This window comes from Tigriopus californicus, chromosome 6, assembly GCF_007210705.1.
Source record: "Tigriopus californicus strain San Diego chromosome 6, Tcal_SD_v2.1, whole genome shotgun sequence".
Classification (NCBI taxonomy): Eukaryota; Metazoa; Arthropoda; class Copepoda; order Harpacticoida; family Harpacticidae; genus Tigriopus; species Tigriopus californicus.
Window position 1 is genome coordinate 13,707,189 of NC_081445.1, and position 18,785 is coordinate 13,725,973.

The window sequence follows — 18,785 nt, forward strand, 5'->3', positions numbered from 1 at the left end:
GCCCCATTGGCACGTGTCCAACCCCATTACGTCGATTTGACAGCCTTCACGTGGATCTTGTGGGTCCACTTCCCTCCTCGAAGGGCATTGTCTACCTCTTCACTGGGGTGGACTGCGAGTTAATGTAGTAGATTAAGCGTGTGATAGATCGCATATCTTGAAATATATGAACATGGCCAACCCTCGGGCGCGAGTGCAAATTCGAACTTCTAATGGCACCATTTGTACACAAAAACTTGATATTACAGCTTTTTTCATCACCATCATTGCTAAAGCAATCAGTGCAGAGTTTCTGAGTCTGATGGTGGTAAATCTGCTTTGAGTTACAAATATAAAAAAACCAGATTATATTTGATTGATTGACTTTATTTCAAGAATGACTTGTTCAAACCCCAACAATAAGAAATCACCAAATAGTTGATACATCTTTTGCACTTAGGTTCTAGATATGCAAAACTTTGTTTTCATCAGAAACTGATTAGAGATTAAGAAGCAGTAAAGAAAGAGAGAAGAACAAAAATAATGAAAGAGGATACAACATCAATCAAATTATGGGCGTGCTACCAATTTGAAGGCTTGACTTCACCCATTGTTAGTTATGACATCAGTTCCTAGACTTTAAGGAGTATGTTTGTTGATGATATTGTTATTGAATTCTGATGTATTGCAATGCAGCTCCTTTGCTGTAGAACGTGATCACGTCAAATAGGAAGTATCGATAGGTTAGATTGGTCGTAATCAAAAATGGGACAAGTGGAGCTTGACATGGCGCCATTCCAGGGCTTTGAACATTCTCCAACACATTGCTGACCAACTGGATCCAATCATAGGGGTCACTTTCTCTCGATCCGGAAAAGATGAACTCTTGAACTCCTCTGAGAAAAAAAGAGATTTGTTGAGTGTGAAAAATCGTAAGGAAACTCTTTTATAGCGACCGTAGAGGCTTAATGAGTGTTTTGAGAGCACCTTCAAGCCCTCAAGAATCCATGCTAGTTTGAACAATGAAGTCCACCTCTCTCCTTTCTGGGCTCCCTCATTATTTGATGTGCTTCCTTCAAGTGTTCGATAGGAATACATAGGCCTTATTAATTCGGAAGCATCTTTCAAATCAGTCGAGACCACTTTTGCAATTGTTAATGCAACCAATGTCAATCTTGTTTGGAGCTCGCTGAGAACAGACGCATTTTAGTTTACTGCTGTTCATATCTCCCAGGAATTTCGAACCTACATTAGGGGTGACTTCCTCTGTTGCTCCTTGGTTGCTGTGCAGGTGTTGTGTTTGAGGTGTGTATGTGTGTGAATAAATGAAATTGCCATTTATTCATTAAATCAGGTTTGTTTTTTCACGGCTCTTTGGTAAAATGTAAATTCTTTAAAAACTAATAAATTCATTGCTCATTTATATTTTGCTTTAGCAGTTTTTCTCTGATATTGTATTATAGAACTGTATATCTAGTTCCAATTGCATCCAATTTAATTTTCGGTACACCTTGGAAGGACGGTGATCCGAGAAGAAATAGTTTAAGAAATGATGTAATCACTACAAAAAGTCACCTCCTTCCAAAATAAATATACTGTCTATCTACAATCATTATTGGTACGTAGAGTTCAAAGTTCATTAGTTTGATTGTTTTGGTAACTGATAGTTATTGATCATTGATCACTAGTGTATAATTATGTTTTGTTAGATTAGTTTGTTGGGTTTCTTTACGTGTTTTTCCATTGTTTGCCTAGTTTCGGTACTTGATACCTTGCTTTTCTCTCTCTTTTCTCTCCTGATTCCTGTTTCCATTTTCAATTTGTGTGTTTAGTTTGACGTAAGGTATTTTATTCCTGTTCTGCTATGTTGTCCTGTATCTTACGACAAGATTGCATAGTCTTTTAGTTTTCCTTTTTTTCTTGTCATCTTTCTTTTGCAGCTATTTGATAGTTCCTTTGCATTCATGATGGAAGCTATCTTTGGAAAAGTCAGTAAAGAGACTTGACAATGTTTGGACTTATTCTTGGCATGGAAGGATCCTTCCGCAGTCAATTAGGCATCTATCATAGAGGCCTTAGCTGCCTGGGTCAATCAGACCAAGCTGCTGCTTGCACAACAGGCTCATATAGTGTTTGAGAAGTCGAACGATTTGACCAATGTAGAGGTTGATCTCTTCTTGAAACAGAGCATGAAAAGACAGTTGAAGAGAAAACAGTCTGTCTTTTTTACCGGAAGTAGCCTTGTCCTGAAGAAGGAAAAGGCTGTCAGTTTGACCCAAAAGCTTCTCAAGTTCGGCCTTGAGAAGTACAGTGGTGTTGGATTCGGAAAGCAGTGGGAACACGAAATGACGGAGACGTTTCAAATTTGCAAGTCAGAACACAAGTGAGATTTATTGGTCAGCTAAGAGACATGGAACGTGGGAGAATGAGATGGAAGGTGGATATAGCACAATGACATCGAGCGTTGAGCGTTAATATTTCGATATATGGAAAATCCTACAACCGACCCTCCCCCCCAGTATTGAATATAATTGAGCGAGGTGAATGGGTGTGTGGAAGGACCGGACAATTGCATAGCAAATTAAAACCCAAAAATAAATAAAAATTACCCTGTGTAAAATGTGGCTTATCCTAAAGAGGACTTTGACTCTGGAGACGACGACTCCGGCGAGGAGAAGCAGGTGGGGCGATGGGTGTTGCGTCCCCCGGTGGTTGGTACGGGTAACGCATCATCAGCCTGAAGAAATCGTTGAGTACGCCGGATTAAACCGGAGGAGTCGATCTGTATTTCTGTACTTATTATCCATTCCAACATTTGTACAATTTGGGTCCTTGCAACCGCTACAAACGGTCCCCAAAATTGGGGTCTGTTATCCATCTTAATGGATTGTGGCAGACCGACGTGACACAACCAATTCATTGGGGCAGTGGTGATGGCCTTGGTTGAGAGGAAGGACAATTTGACTACAAACCGAAAGCTGCAGTAGCAATTGACCATAACCAGGAAATTGGAGCCCTAAAGGTCGAAAATGTCCACAGAGACGCGGTGGAGCGGGTATTCCGCAGTTGATGCCGCCATCCACATTGTCTTGGAACGAGACGAAGGCAGACGTTCTCAACAAGATGCACATAAAACGACAAGGTGCTTGATCTCATTCGGCATACCGGGCCAAAGATAGAGTTGGCGTGTCAAAGCTGTGGTTTTGGTCATCCCACTGTGTGATAGGTAGAGTCGGTGGAGAATTTTCTCGCGTGCTGGGAGTGGGATGAGCAACCAATCTCCAGGCAAAATTAGGTCTCCCTCAACCCGCAAAGACGAGAAAAATCCAGCAAACGGTGTCAAACTTGATGCAAGATCCACGGGGTTGATCACGCCCCAAACCTTGTCTCAAAGTAGTACATATTTCTCATCTATACCTTCCATAACGATCTGAAGTGCCGGGTCGTTGATATTAATGGCTCGACCGCAATTTTCATTGCAGGATCCAGTGGGAACAAAGGCGCCCGGCTGAGATGGCGATTGTCCGCATTCTAGTCCAACGTACATGGGTAGATCCCCAGTCTCTCATGAATACGTTGGAATCGCGCATTTACCGACGATGCAAGGGGCTTATCAAATTGTCCTAGTAGTGGCTTGTAGTCCTTGATGACAAATGTCCGGCATTCCGCGGAGGTAATGGTCGCACCTTTTGATGCCCCAGAGGATGGCTGAGGCCTCCAACTTGATCGTTGCATATTTTTGGGGGGCTGGCGAAAGGGAGCAGGACCTGCACTGTTTTAGGCGAATGACACCGAAAATGTCGCGCTGAATGAGGGCAAATCTAAACCCAAAGTCCTGTGAAGCATCAGTCAAACAATTATGCTTTGAGTCGAATGTTGAACGGCTTGACTAATGCCGGAGAGGTCAAGACCACACGTGCTTGCTCAAATTCTGCATCATGTTCCTCAGTCCATAAGAACGCCACATTTTCCTTCAATAGCGATCTCAACTTCTCTGTTGCGTGTGAGAGAAGTCACTTGGAAGTGTACCATCCAAGGAGGCACCTTGAGATCTGCTTTAAGATTTCTGAACGTCCAATACTTTGCTAGCAATGAGGAACTATTGCCTGTTCTTCGTCCTTTTGCCATTCCAAGGTCAGAGATCGCGGGAAAACTATTCACTGGCAACTCCCTGATTGAAGGGATTTGGATCAGGCACAAGCGGATTCAAGTCGAGATTAAAGCTTCTACTACTGTCCCTGACATCGTCATAGCGAGGGGTAGAAAAATCTTCATCCAACATCGTGACCAAATACGCCTTTGCTTCAGGTGCAAAAAGAAGGACATATTGTTAGGTAATGCCAATCAGATCTCCAAAGTCAAGTAATTTCTGCCCCTGAGGTGGGGAATGAAACCATTAAAACCATCAATGGTTCAGATATGGGGAATGACGAAGAGGTCCGATGAGCAAGCCTAGACCGTATTTCGTTGCGCCCAAATGGTGGATCATCAAGACATCAGACGAACCCTAAAGGTGGTCCCGTGGAGGAATCATCAAATCACGTAATAAAAAACAAAACTTTTTCAAAGCTCGAACGCACTAACAAGGGTCAAACTCTTCAGGCACCACCTCAGATGCTTGAAGTCTCCTCCCAACAGCATTCTGGTATAGGGTTTGGGGTTTTACAGTTCAATAACTCACGGAACGTTGTGTTGGGAATCCCCTGCGATCTCGGACCTTGGAATGGCAAAAGGACGAAGAACAGACAATAGCTCCTCATTGCTAGCAAAGTATTGGACGTTCAGAAATCTTAAAGCAGATCTCAAGGTGCCTCCTCGGATGGTACACTTCCAAGTGACTTCATCATAGGCCTGCTCGAATAGGAGAGAGTTTCCGATCCGAGTTGCGACGTTGATCTCTTGTTTGGTGATCACACTCACGGTATATTTGGGACCACCTACCTGGCCAATAATTACGATGTCAGTCGGCCTCAATCCGGGGATGGTGATGACGAAATCCCCAACCACCTTTGGTAAAGGACACTTTGATGTCTAAGAACACACAAAATCAAGCATGAGTGGCCTGGGTAAACCCATTTTGGCCAAATGCTCCCTGCATTAATTTAAGGGAGATGCAGTGGGTTCACAGGCAACGATTTCCGTCATCCCAGTTTTCCACTTGCGGCCTGAAGATACGATTTTACTGGGGAGTGGAGCATCGTCTACTGGATAACTCATGAACGATTGAGATTTACCTCGAGTGGAAGGAGTGTGTGTCTAGAAAACGCATGTTTGATTTCAGTTGCTAACGCCACTTCTGATCAGTACATAAGGACCACCTTGAATTGACGTCCTTCCACGTTGAGAACGCGTTCTCAAGTTGTAGCCTCTTGTCTTCTCTCTTATTCGCTGCATTCTCGGATTTTCGATCATATCCAAGCTCGATTTGTTAAAGATAGAACAAATGGGCGATGGTCAGTCAAGACTTCAAAGTCCCAACAAATATATTCGGCAACACTGCAACGCCCACTGAATTGCTAACGCCTCTATCTCTCCCAATGAGTATCTTGTTTCCGCAGTACTCAGAAATCGACTTCCAGCTTGTACCAACCGCCAATCAATATGCTAGTTCATTTCTTCTTCATGTCTGTTTGTGCCGTATATTGCAATAAAGCAAAACCGAGTCCATTGAGACGAGACGCATCCACAGCTATTTGTGTTGGCAGCCGCATATCGAAGTGAGCCAAACTAGTATGATAGGTCAGCACCTTCTTGACGTCATCAAAGGCTTGTTATTGGTCTTCATTCCAAAACCATTTAATCTTCGAAGAAAGAAGGAGTCTCAAAGGCGCGGCCTTTTTCACGAATTCATTTGAGAAGGGGTTTTAAGGCTTGCTCTGGTACCGTATGGGTAGAGCATCCGCTTTCCAATTTGCGAATCCATTAATGATATCACAGAACTCTTCAGGTCATTCCAAGACAGACCATCAATTAGATTATCATCCACAACGTTGAGCAAATTTGGTTCGCCTTGAAGATGTTCCTGCTGCCCTTGGCAATGGACATCGCCAGAGGCATTGAAACCCATGGGGGCTCGCATATAGCAGAAATTCCCCAACTCGTCAAGAATGTGGTCAGGAGTTGAGATTCTTTGTAGAGCCTTACCTGCCAGTAGTCAGAAGTACTGTCCAGCAATTCAAAGTACTTGGCATCAGCTGGGATTCGTACTTTGACTTCAGGAACACTAGGAAAAGGATGTATAGGTCTCTTTACGATCTTTTTGAGCTCCTTATAGTCGACAAAGAGTCTGACACCTCCCCCAGGTTTCGGGACGCAAAAAAACGGAGACACAATTAGTGTAGGCTCCACGACCTTCCAAATAATCATCTTCTTGACTTTATCATCTAGTTTTTCCTTGGCAGGGTTAATCAACGCATAAGGGATAAGCCTTGGAACATAACATTCCTTGGGACGCTCCTCCTCAATGAAATCTTTCAGATTAATATGCATTGGATCACCAGCCATTGGTTTGAGCTTGCATGTGTCAAACACTTCTGGATGCATGGAGTGGATATCACCCATGAACGCTCCCATGTCATAGGATGTAAGCAAGGTCACGTAGGTAACTTTCGAACAGGTCTCAATGGCCTTAACAGGAAGAGGAAAACTCGACGAAATCATTCCCAACTCCCTCATTTTATGCCATGAAAGCAGAAAGTCGTTCACGTCTGGGGATAAATAAGAATTGAACTGAGTTCGATTCTTAAAATATTCTATGTCCATATTAACAGAGCCACAACACTGCAACAATGGCTCATTGGCAGCATATATCTTCCTTGCATCCATCTCATTGATTTTCAATCCATGTCCCCGAACAATCCTCACTAACTAGACTCTCATTTGCTCCAGTATCTGCCAAGAGTTCCAGTTGGACATAGGACCCATTCGCATTGAACACCATGACCGTGGCCATCCAGCCACCATGCGTCACACGCAGACAACATCTAGCATAATGGTGTAGGCCCAAACAATTTTGGCATTTCTCCCCACATGCCCAACATCTTATATCATTGCGGTGGATACGTCCGCAATTCGGACATGTCTTCTCCACCCATCTATTCGTCTTGGCCCGTTGGTACGACGAGGTGCAATTCGCATTGGAGGTTTTTATCTTAAATGGAAGCAACCACGTGAGACGCTAATATATCCTCATACAAGAGCATAGAGCATGCTTAGTTCGGCGTTATCTCCACTATTGCGTAACCGTACTAAGAAATCCGAGAATAGCTCACCGGATTTTTGACGAGTTTGAAAAACCCTTCAACTCCTGTGTACTGAACCGGAAAGGCAGCTTTTAAGCTTAAAGGACCTCAGTTAGGACTCCCATCTTTAGCAAAAGAGGGTACAGAAGTAAAATTAAAAAATGCTTAAACGAGTGTCAAAACGTGACCCTGCCTTTCTAGGACTCAAACACAGGGTTGCTTCAAGACTCGTTCTTGATCTTCGATTGCTCGGCAGTACCTATTTTTTGCTCGAGTTGAGAACCCTAACTGAGGTCCTTCAAGCTAAGTAGCTGATGAGAAGCATAGTGACGAAAATGTCGACCTAGGAACTCCCGGGTTAAAGTGGGTTTCTAGGCCGTCCAGCATCCCATGCACCTCAGCCGTATCCTTGATACCAAGCAATTGTCGCCCAATGACCTGAACAGAGTCAAATATGCAAGACCAAAGGTGAGCTCGTTGCTCTCATACTGAGTTCGCCAATTTTTAAACTGGGCTAGATTTGCATCATCATTCAAAACGTCCAGCTTCAACGTCGTCATGAATTTTGCAGCGGTTCCGCCATCCGACCAGCCGTGATTGGTACCGCTGTGATTGCTTGCAACCGAGCTTGATGTATCTCAGGAGTTCGTTCAGTCTCTTCTTTAGCCCCATACTTTCGCAATGCCGTTGTGAATTTCCGGATTAACAGGCGGGCTTTATCTTATAATGGCACCACTCTCAATTAATACTTTTCCGTCATCGAATCCTGGGGGAGAGACTCTCCAGATCGTGAATCGTGATCACAATTTCCGCTATACCGGTCAGCTTGTACTCCACAAGTTCGGATCTCATTGAGGTGTTCAGCTTTAACTTGATCATCTTGTTCAACCCTTCGTAACTTTATTCTTTCATCAAGGTCATCTACCAGTTTTTCGAACCGCCACATCAACTTAAGCCGAGCTGAAGTTATGAGTGGGCGTGGCCTCATCAGCCCTGGACAAGGGCTGCTCCTTGGACATTGCGAAAGCACCTGTTCACTGTTACCGCCACTGCGCCATGTATTAACATTACGAATGTATTTCACATGAGGTCCGGCCGTAGGTCCAACCTGGAGTCTATCCGATCGTTTTCTGACTTCTCAGAGTGACCATGATTCTAAAACAGTTAGCTATTTCAAGAGAAGGTATTGCTTCAACCTCTACACCGGCTAAATCAATCGACTTTTCAACTACTTGGTGAGCCTATTGTGCAAGCAGCACCCTGGCTTGATTAACCTAAGACGAGTTTCTTAGAGGTCTTACCTCAGAGTTTGGTTATTGGACGTTATTCAGTACGAAAATACGCTAAGCGGAGTGTACTGTGGATGCTTATTATGAATAACGCCTGTTCCGTGCACATTCGAATATTTGGACAAAGGAGAGATTGTTTGCACGAAACAGGGTTAGACAAGCGTTCAACAGAGGGGTGAAAAATCGTTGTCTCCAACTTGCATTGCCGGGAAAAACATCGTTATCGCCAACTTGGATCGCTTGACAAACAAGAGGGGGTCAATAGACAAGAAATCGCTGGTCAGTCTGGATTTCTACCCCACCCTCAACACACTGGGAAGAAACAGTGCTGCATCCAACAATGCAACAAAGAGGTGTCAAGAGATGTCAAGTAAAGCGATAAGGAAAACCCAATCAGTGCAATGAATGCAAGGAAAAGGGGCAACAAAGAAGCCCACTTGGTGAACCCCAGGACAGCGGGAAAGAAGTCACACTTTCGTTCTCGAGGAGAGCAGAAGTCACATTTTCGTGCTCGAGGAGAGCAGAAGTCACCCATAACCCTTCATCGAGGAAAGAAGCCACAATTTGGAGCTCGAGGAGAGAAGTCAGAGTTTTTGAACCTCTCCAAGGAGGAATCACCTGCCATTGCTAAGTGCTGGGACTTTGCCATTGTTGTGGTGCCAAGAAGTGGGAACTGTTTCGAAGGACAGAGATCGTCATCATATGGGAGTAGGAAACCCAGGAAGCCGTGCAGAAGAGCAAGAGGATCTGGGAAGTGCCGAGTCTGAGTACAGCACTTCGTCACTCTGTTAGTGGACCTTCAATCCCGTCGAGTGGACATCATCCGAGGATCTCCGTTGGACCATCTCGATTTGTATTCAACTGCATCTAAAGTTCATCACTCTTGTAGCAAAAATCAGTAGTTAGACTCTAGAGTAGAGGTCGACTTTGATAGACGCATCTAGACTAGGATAGTGACCACATTTTGCAGGATAGCTAGCCTTGAACATTGGCCCAGGTGTATGCCAGACAACCGAGATTGGTCTGTTACCTTGGGGAGTATAGGTAGCTAGCTATTTGTATCCTTAGTCAATCAATTGATTCACGATAGTTTGAGGCTTGATGAAGGAAGCTCGAACTATTGCTCGTATGCCCTGATTAGGGTGATAACCGGAGACCTTAAGATAGGTCTAAGAAATTGAAGCCCATGTACTAGGTGCTCTCCATCTCAGAGAGCTATCAAGGTTTTCACCTAGTGCTTGGGTCAAAATGATCTATGTAAATCCCGTCCAGTGTGGGAATCAATGTCGGGACGGAACAACGCCCAAGCCTGAACCCCGAGGTAAGAGCGTTTAAAAAACAGGCCTCTAGACAGCTAAAGCCTCTATGATAAAGGGTTTATTGATTACAGAAGGATTCTTCCCTGCTAATAACAAGTCCAAACAATGTCTAGCCTCTTTACTGACTTTTCCCAGTATGGCTTCCGTCATGAATGCAAGGGGACTTTTAAAGCACAATCATCAGGGGGGTCAAAAGACCAAGAAAGTTAAAAAGGAAACTAAAAATGCAAATGTAAACTTGTCTTGAGGCACTGGTCAACAATATAAAGCAGCACTGAACTACCTTACATAAAACTTAACATCTATCTAGGATGGAGACAGTAATCAAAATAGAAAAGAGGGAGAAAAGCAAGGAATCAGGAACCGGCACTAGGAAAACAGCACAAAAATACAGAAATAAACTCACCAAACTGATCCATTGAAATTCAACCAACACGCTAATGAACAATCATATCGAACTATCAATGACCAATACACTCAAATTGAATAACTATGAACTCTACACTTAACGATGCGGAAATGAATATACTAGAATAAAACATCACAGAGAAGCTGCTAAAGGTAAGCGTAATCATTAATGAGCAATAAATATTAGGTTTTAAAAGTAATTACTAGGTCTTACCAAAGAGCCGTGAAAACACAAACCAAATTGAATGAATAAATGGTGATGCCCATCTGTTCTCGCACACACAAACGCAACGAATATTACACGTTCACATTATTCAAGGGGTAACAAAGGATGTCACACCTTGTTGCTAAATTCTGGGACGATAAGAACTCAAAAATACAAGAGCAAAATAACATGCGTTGGATCAAGGCGAGCTCTGAAACAGGAATGAAACAAGGAATAACCTGAGCCCATTTTTAAGACAAAGAGTAAGTCATAGATCGAGAAAAAATCGTAATATGATACTTTATGTGTTGGAACTTTTCTCTCTGTACGATTCCCTCCTTGGCTGGAAAACACTGGGCCCTGATTTCTTCTGATTCGATTTACCAATCTGCATAAATGTGACATGATAGATCAACCTCGTTATTTAAAACTACACATCGAAAACTTCCAGCCAGCTAATGTTCTTCAACTCTTGATGCCTTTTGATGCTTAAATCGATCACGTAATTAAAATGTGGAAAAAGACATGATAGTGCAATTTATCTCATCTCCTCAAATACACAAATGCAATTCATTTTCGATTTTCTCGGGAGGTTAGTAGTTTTTTGGGAGTGCACAATGTCGATGGATGGCTTCCTAATGCGTGGGAAGCTCAACCCTCCTACTCAAGCACCCCAATTTCGTTACAAAAAAGTAATTTGTTTGTAATGTGGTAAGACAAGTCGACTGACCTGTCATTAGACCGAGCGTTGTGGCTGTTTCTCAGGATGAGTTTTCGGGGAATGAAATGGTAGCCATAATCAATAATGAAATACGAATCCCCAGGCCTTGCCACCCAATAATTGGCTCTGCGAATGTCGCAATCTGAATTTACCAACGCAAATGATGCATCAAAATTTGGATTAGTTTCCTCCTCTATTATTGTTTGGTTAATGGGATTCAGCACATGAGGTAGTGGACCTAAAAAAAAAACACTTTTTTGTTTGGAAAACCAATCAATGGAGAGATGCAAGAAATTCTCCTTTTGCGGGCTTGCTTACTGATATTGGAAAGGAAATTCCTAGAACTTCAGTAACAAGAAAGCTTAGGAATATCATTGAGATCTAACTTAATATGATATCTGATCCACCAACGATTAAGAGCTGACGGATCCGGCTAGCCTTTGAATATTGTTGAGCAAGAATTTTGATCAAAAGCTTACCTTATCTGACTTAAAAGATGCAACTAGATCAACATTTACACAAACAAATTGGTGTTTCATTTGTGTCCGATTAAAATCACCTAACAAATCACGAACAGGTCATCCGATTTGAATTAAAACACACCAGAGGCTTGAGACGTTGATTATGAATTTCCTAAATCAATTTTCACTCAAAATGGTCGCCTTTGTCACGAATTATCTTTCTCAAACGATCTGGCACTGACGTAATGGGGGCTCGGACCATCTCTTTTGGTATGTCAGTCCCAGCTTTGGTGATGGAGCTCATGAGGCTGTCTGTCCTTCTTTTGACGGCTTTATTGGCCCTCCAATCCATGATACCCATCATATACCATACCATACCCTTCATCATACCATTTTCAATTGATGAACATACTTCTGGTGCACACCTAGAGCTTGGAGGATTTAAAGCATAGCTTGGTCTCACACATAATATGCTCTAAGGCACTGCTCTTGACAGTTGGGTCCAGAGTGGCAAAATTGAAAACGTTACAGAAATTTGTTGTTTTTTTGAAGCCAAAATGAGCAAAAATTTCCCATGTCCCAATAGGCGTAATGCTAAATATGTAATTTGAAAAAGTCATAAACATATCCGTTGTCAGAAAAAAGAGTTGCGCCTGAAATTAAGCTTAGACGCATAGAGTTGCCGCTAAAATTACTCAAATCCAGTTACTAGGCTCGGTAAAGGCTGGCTTAGTGTTGTGGCAAAAACACGCAAATGATTGACAAATGTTGGCAAAAAATGATTGCCAAGCAATTATTCAGTCATTCAACCTTTGGGGTACATACTTATTAATACAAGCGTTACTGTGAACGCAACAACATCAGTGCCTTTTCCTTTATTGCCTTGCTACAATATTTGATTTCTTTGAGGCTCCCAGGAGCCCTGACATCGAATGACCTTATTTCCAGACCATCCCAGCCTGTGTTTTTGAGCGCAATTGAACCCCAACTGTTCCCGAGTGCAGGCCAAAGAGAAGACTGACAGTTTAGAAGATGAGCTTTTGGCTCTGTCTCAATGTGTTATATATGATTGCTGTTAAGGCGGCCTTCTCTTTGAGTCCTTGACCAATGGCAGGAAACACTGGCATGTCACGGCAGATGGGTAAACGATTTAGGTACCAATGGGTGACACGGACCGGATAATATTTCTCATTTGTGCCGAAGACGAAACCCTTGTGACATTTATAATCCTGGTCCTTTGTAGAACGGAAAAGGATCTGGACTGAACCTTTATTCATAACCACATGGCTTCAGAAGACCAGTTGCAAGTCAATGACTGATTCCAGTAAGAGTCCAAACCTGTAACGATGTGGTACCACCGGAACTAGGATGCACATCCAGGACAGAACCCATGTTGCACCGGATTAGATTATGTAAAGAGCAGGAGGGGTAGGCTCTGGGGTAGGCTCTGCTTGGTTGGAAACCCCTGCCATGTGGGCGACGTAATCAAGGTAATTACGACACCTCTGGAGGTCATCCTGAACCAACGCTTGTTCCTTGTGTTTCAGTTAAGTGTTTCTATCAAATGTATAAAATCTGCAATTTGAGCCCATTATAACCCCGTCAAAGTTTCATTCTTACAAAGCGGTCCCACAACTTCCTCCAACCCGTTCTATGAAGTGTGCCAGAGGAGAGTAATTGCCTGACAACGATTCGTATTAGGGGTTTCTACTCAGAACTTGGACGAGCCGTCAACGATTCAGATTTGTATCATAGTTGACCTAAGTATCTTGACTACGAATGGAACATTTTGCCCACCAGCAAAAGCTGAGACGAAAACAAGCGATCGCAGGGCCTTTGATCGATCTATGTATGAAGTTATCTATGGCCTAGCTCACCCCTCACAGCCACCTTGGATTTGAACTCGCCAGCTTCAATACTGAAATCTACTTTTTGAAGGTTTTGAACATGGTTGTAAAACGTTTTCAGTTAATTTGAAACTATGCAAGGAAACGAAATATAGTCTTTCAATTAGATGATATTGAAAATTGATATGAATTCTTTGGGAAATTGAATTAAGATGTAATTGGGGGATTGTGGAGGTAAAACGATGAAATTTTTACTGATGTGAAGCAAGCACCGATAGGGCAAGTAGTCCGGTGCTTAAATTGCCCAAGTTGTAAAGTGCCCCAACTGAAAATGGTGGGTCAAAGCTACGCAAGAAATTTTACACCACGGCAAATTAAGCAAACCTATGCAGGACTAACATTAATGTGCACCAACCATGGCGCTGCAACGTGGCTTTGGTTCAATGCTTGGTTAGTTTCTGGCAATCTGACTTTAACCTCAAAAGAAATTCCCATCTTGCGGTTTTCCTGAGCTAATAATATGGACCCCCTAGTTAAGCAGCGAATATCTATTTGGTCTAAGCTTGCCAAAGTTCTAGTACTTGGCCAAGTTTTGCTTTTAAACATGTAGAACTTGGGGGTCTGTGATGACTTGCTACTTGCCCTTTTCCCATCAGTAGAAATTTGGACCATTTACTCCCATGTAACAGAGCAGCAGTGTAATGGATGAAATTATGATTTATAATTAAGTGCTAACTAAGTTTGCTCCTAATTTTCTTTGATTAGGTTTTTTCTGTTTCTTTATGTGGGCCAGGATAGCAGAAATTAGTTAAATCCAAGTTGTCCCCTATGATTTCCGAGATAAAAAATGCCAAGTTGAGTTGTGAATTTTCCCTGGAACCTTCAGTGGGCGTTTTGAACACCGTAAGCTATCACTTTCATTTTCTACTTTTATCTCTATCGTGTCCCCAAGGCGATTTAAAGTGCGTTAGAAATTTTCAATGGCCATGGCTCTATCCGCCCCCTCCAAGGTGCTTTTCAAGCCTACTCACAACTTCGACAAATATCTCCCTTCCACTCCGAATTTTAACTCCTGAAGAAAACTATTGTTTTCAGGAATAGAAGAGAATAAATCCTGCCATTCGAAAAGGGTTCTAATATTTGGTTCATTAAATTTAACAGATTAATAAAAAGTCAGGCAAACGACAAAGTGTGAATGATTTTTCGTACCTAGCATTTAAGACCCTCGGTTAGGGCTTCTTGTCTTTTTAAATCTTTCGTTAAGTTATTTCGATTTATGATGAACCAAAAATTTTGTACACACCAGCAGACGCGAAATTGATCGGGCATGAAAGATGTTAGAATCGAGGGACATGATGGAAACACGTCATTGGCTGAATCTTGGTAGAAAGCTTTAGTTAATGTTTAATTGAGCATTGGTTATCCATTCCGTTAAAAGTAACTGACACCGTCCATTCGGAAGTCAGTGAAGTAGGCCCAAGATTAAAGATTTGATCATTACCCGCACTAAAACATCTTTGTCGATTGTCAGCACACTCTTGAATAACTGTGAAATCCTCCGACGGGCAACAAGAGGAAGGGGTATTTTCTTGAAGCTTGAATCCTCGACAAGGAGGGTTTTCACTCTCTGCCCAACGTTCCACTGCCGCTGTGCAACATCCTTCGTCCAAAGCCACTGACGAAGGTTGCGGACAATAGTCTACAAAGCAACAAGGAACATAACGAATAAGTAAAATGCACTGTGGCCTTAATGACTGCTTGCAAAAACTCACGTGGGTTGGAAAAAGAGACGCAAAATTCTTTAGTGTTTGGACAGTCAATCCAGTTATTGTTCAAACATTTTGATGGAGTATCTTCGTATTGCAAGGGTTGTGATCGATTGGTTACGGAATATGTGCGACAGCATTTCCGCCCGTAGTCAAATGCCCATGGAAATTCAGGTGCACAAAAATCAGCCACTGCAACAGGAAAATTGATTATGATTCAACTTACGTCATTTCATTTCCATCAAGTCTAAGATAATACAAGGCCTTGAACAAAGTCCATGACAGTCAAGTCACCTTTGACGAGTTTGCTTTTTCTTGAATAAAACCATTTGTTGTTTAGTGTTTTTAGTTTTAGTTTTTGAAAGCCAATGTTCATGGGACTATCCAAGCATCCTTCAATGCAAAGGAATCTAAATATCAACTAGTGGCTGAAAAGTTATCTTCCATTTAATTTAGGCAAGAAAACTTAAATTTTGGTTGCCAAATTTCACATTCCAATGCGTTGATTACCCATGAACGTAAAATATCCATTTCAAACAAAAAAGTGCGTACTCAGCTGATGTTTTATTTTTCATAGGGTTAGGATTTATTCAAAATCAGATTCAAGAAGTGCGCGTCCATCTCTATTCCAAGTCCGAAGTACACTTAATTTGTATCCAAATCAAGGTACTGTAGACCAATTTGGACATGAAAACATACTACTTTTAATGCATAGCTCAAGAATCTTTTTTTTAGGGACATAGGTGTTTCAGCTTATTGAGATACGTTTCATTCTGTTCAAAAGGAATATATGAATTCTAAAATATAGATTAAGAATGACAATTGATTCCACCTGAAAGATCAAGCTTGACCCTGGGAACGACTCAAAATCGGCCTTCCCCGCACAGGCAATTTCAGGTCTGGTAGCGTTGTGAGCTAGTAGCAACGAGTCTACATCTTAATGTTTAAAATCGACCTTGATGTGGAGGAAAAGTTGTAATATATGTCATTGAACTAAAGCATCGTTGTGACAATAAACCACATCCCAATTTAGAAGACGGGCTCTCCATGTTCATCTTTCGACCGAGCCTGGATTCTCAAGAGCTTGGAGGTGCTCCTCTCTGAATGCTGTACAATCCCAACCTTTCTAACCTCTCCCAATGTGAGGGCTCTCTCATCCCATCGATGCTTCTGGTAAAACATTTTTAGACTTGCTCGTCCTTTTGCAAACCTGCTGAACTCATTGGAGCCCAAATAGGTGAAGCATTTTCAAGATGTGGCTGAACAATCGACTAGTGCAGAATTAGTATCATGATTAAGGTTCTCAAAATTATGCATAAAAAAGGACCTCGAGATGCAAATGAAAATACGAGAAAATAAGTCCAAAACGCAAATAAGGATGCAAGACATTTCATATTGTTATGGCATACTAATGTATTTTAAGCAATTTGTCTTACTGGACACATATATTCTAATAACAGTACGCTCTGATTCCAGTGGATCAGCATCTGAACATTAATCTAAGACAAAACTTCTTTAACAAAAGCAGGCAACGAAACAGGAATTCGGGTACGACTTTTGGAAATAAAATTTTCGAAGACATCGATTCAAATTCGAACTTTCATTTTTTGAACCGCCACGGAACTCTTCACCTACAATGAATTTGTTCCCTATAATGTCCTGACTTCAGAAAGTTCCCTCATGTATCTCAACATTTCTTTGGGTAAGATACGGCCCTGGTATAGCATGAAGAGACTTTGACAATGTTTCTAAGTTTTTGAAGCGGAGCCATGAGGATGATAAAAAAGAGACTTAATACAGATCCCTGTGGAACACCCGACATAACATCATGTGGCATTGTCACTGCCTGATCCCTTGACCTCAACCAAATACATACTTACCTACTATAAACAAGCGTCTTAAAGAATTGAGAAACTTGCCTTTTTTCATTTCTATCTTCTGGAGCCAGCAAGTCAAGAGCCCCAGACTTACCTTTTCAAACTACTTCGCAACATTCACATAAACTCTCTTGTCTCTGACTTGCCTGGTCCATCTGTTTAGTCAGAGGGGGAGCCGATATTAATTTCGCTCAAGTCCTTTCCTGCCTAGGTGGAAAGACTTCCAGGAGTTCCAGAAATGCCAAAAACATGAACTTTGCTTTCTTTTCAAACACCTTTGCAGTACTAAAAGAAAGAAATATTGGCCTATAGTTTTTGGGGCTAACAAATTACCCCCCTTCCCCCCCCGCTCAAGGGGTGGAAAAACATAAACTAAATTCAGAGAGGATGGAAACTTGCTTGCCATGATCTCAGATGCAACGAATCAAGCACGGGAAAACAGGAGCAGGAACCTTTGAGCATCCTATCAGAAACTGAGACGTCACACCATCAGTGCCAGGAGAATGCGAAGGCCTCAAATTTCTGATGGTCTATAAAGCATTTTGATCTGTGACAACCAGACGACCAAGGATGCCAGTGTAGAACTTAGGCCCAAGAGAGACGTGGCATGTGAGGGATGGCCGTGGTTGCCTTTACTCATCCTTGGGTGTTACGGTGGTTGGGCCAGGTCGACCTCGGGGTGTCAGAGGCTCTGAGGCAATATTGATGACTGCATGGTTAGCCGTTGGAGACCGGGGCCTTGGGGCCCCGGATGGAGAATAAATTCTTGTCAAACCTTAATATCTAATCAATCCTCCTGGTCACCATATGAAACAGTTATAGTCATCGTTACAATAACTCTTTGTATTACCTACATTTCTACTTAGTCAATTGTCTGAAAAAACTCTTGTCATTCCCACCAAACCTTCTGTGCTACTTTTGTTGTTGTTGTTCCCCCAACACTACAACCACCCCCTTCCTCCCAACGAGAGGAGAGATTATATGTTTTATGTAGATACTGATATCCGTTGCCATTTACTGTCACTCTTCCTCCTACTAGAGGGCTAGTGCTTCTGCCATCATACTTGCCGTAGACATTTTCCCTCTTTCTAAATACCTCCACAACTATGCAATAAACATTTGGTCAACAGCCACCATCTGGCTATCGCACAAAATGAATTCTCAATCCCCATTTCCTTTGCCAATTTGATTTGCAATTAGGACCCCTCGCCTATAAACAATGTACATGAAAGATTGATATGAAGATAAATGACCCAATTCCCGGGTTATAAGTTACTCACCGCCACCCATAGGTCTCTTGAAGTGGGGACCAACGGTGGTCCCTCTAATTATGATGGCAATAACCCACAGTGGATGGTTTACAAGGTAGAATATGGTTATATATTGTAACATTATTATTATTTCCTCCCAACTTGTTCGCAGCTTTCGACAAAATGAGCCACTTTGTTAATTAGCTGTCTATGTTTATCCAAGAATCTACACTGGTCCTTGGCTTATCCTATTGAATTGATTATTTCGTACTATAGATCTATATATAGAGGAAGGAAGGACGTCCTCATTTGTTCGCTTATACCGAAAGATGGGACTACATAGTTTCCTTTTAAACCAAGCGTTTCCATATTGCCTCTTTGATCTGATTAGATGTCTATGATAGAGCAAAAATAGATTTTCG

General features: G+C 42.2%; 1 protein-coding gene across 1 annotated transcript; it reads right to left on the reverse strand.

Moving 5' to 3' along the window:
* Positions 1-369: 369 nt before the first annotated feature.
* On the reverse strand, positions 370-18,507 carry LOC131881987 (uncharacterized). Its single transcript, XM_059228994.1, has 5 exons — positions 18,394-18,507; positions 15,243-15,428; positions 14,972-15,169; positions 11,172-11,400; positions 370-875 (listed from the first exon to the last, which is right to left on the reverse strand). The coding sequence occupies exons 1-5, from the start codon at positions 18,503-18,505 to the stop codon at positions 647-649; spliced, it is 954 nt and encodes a 317-aa protein (XP_059084977.1). The 5' UTR covers positions 18,506-18,507; the 3' UTR covers positions 370-646.
* Between the last annotated feature and the right edge of the window lie 278 nt (positions 18,508-18,785).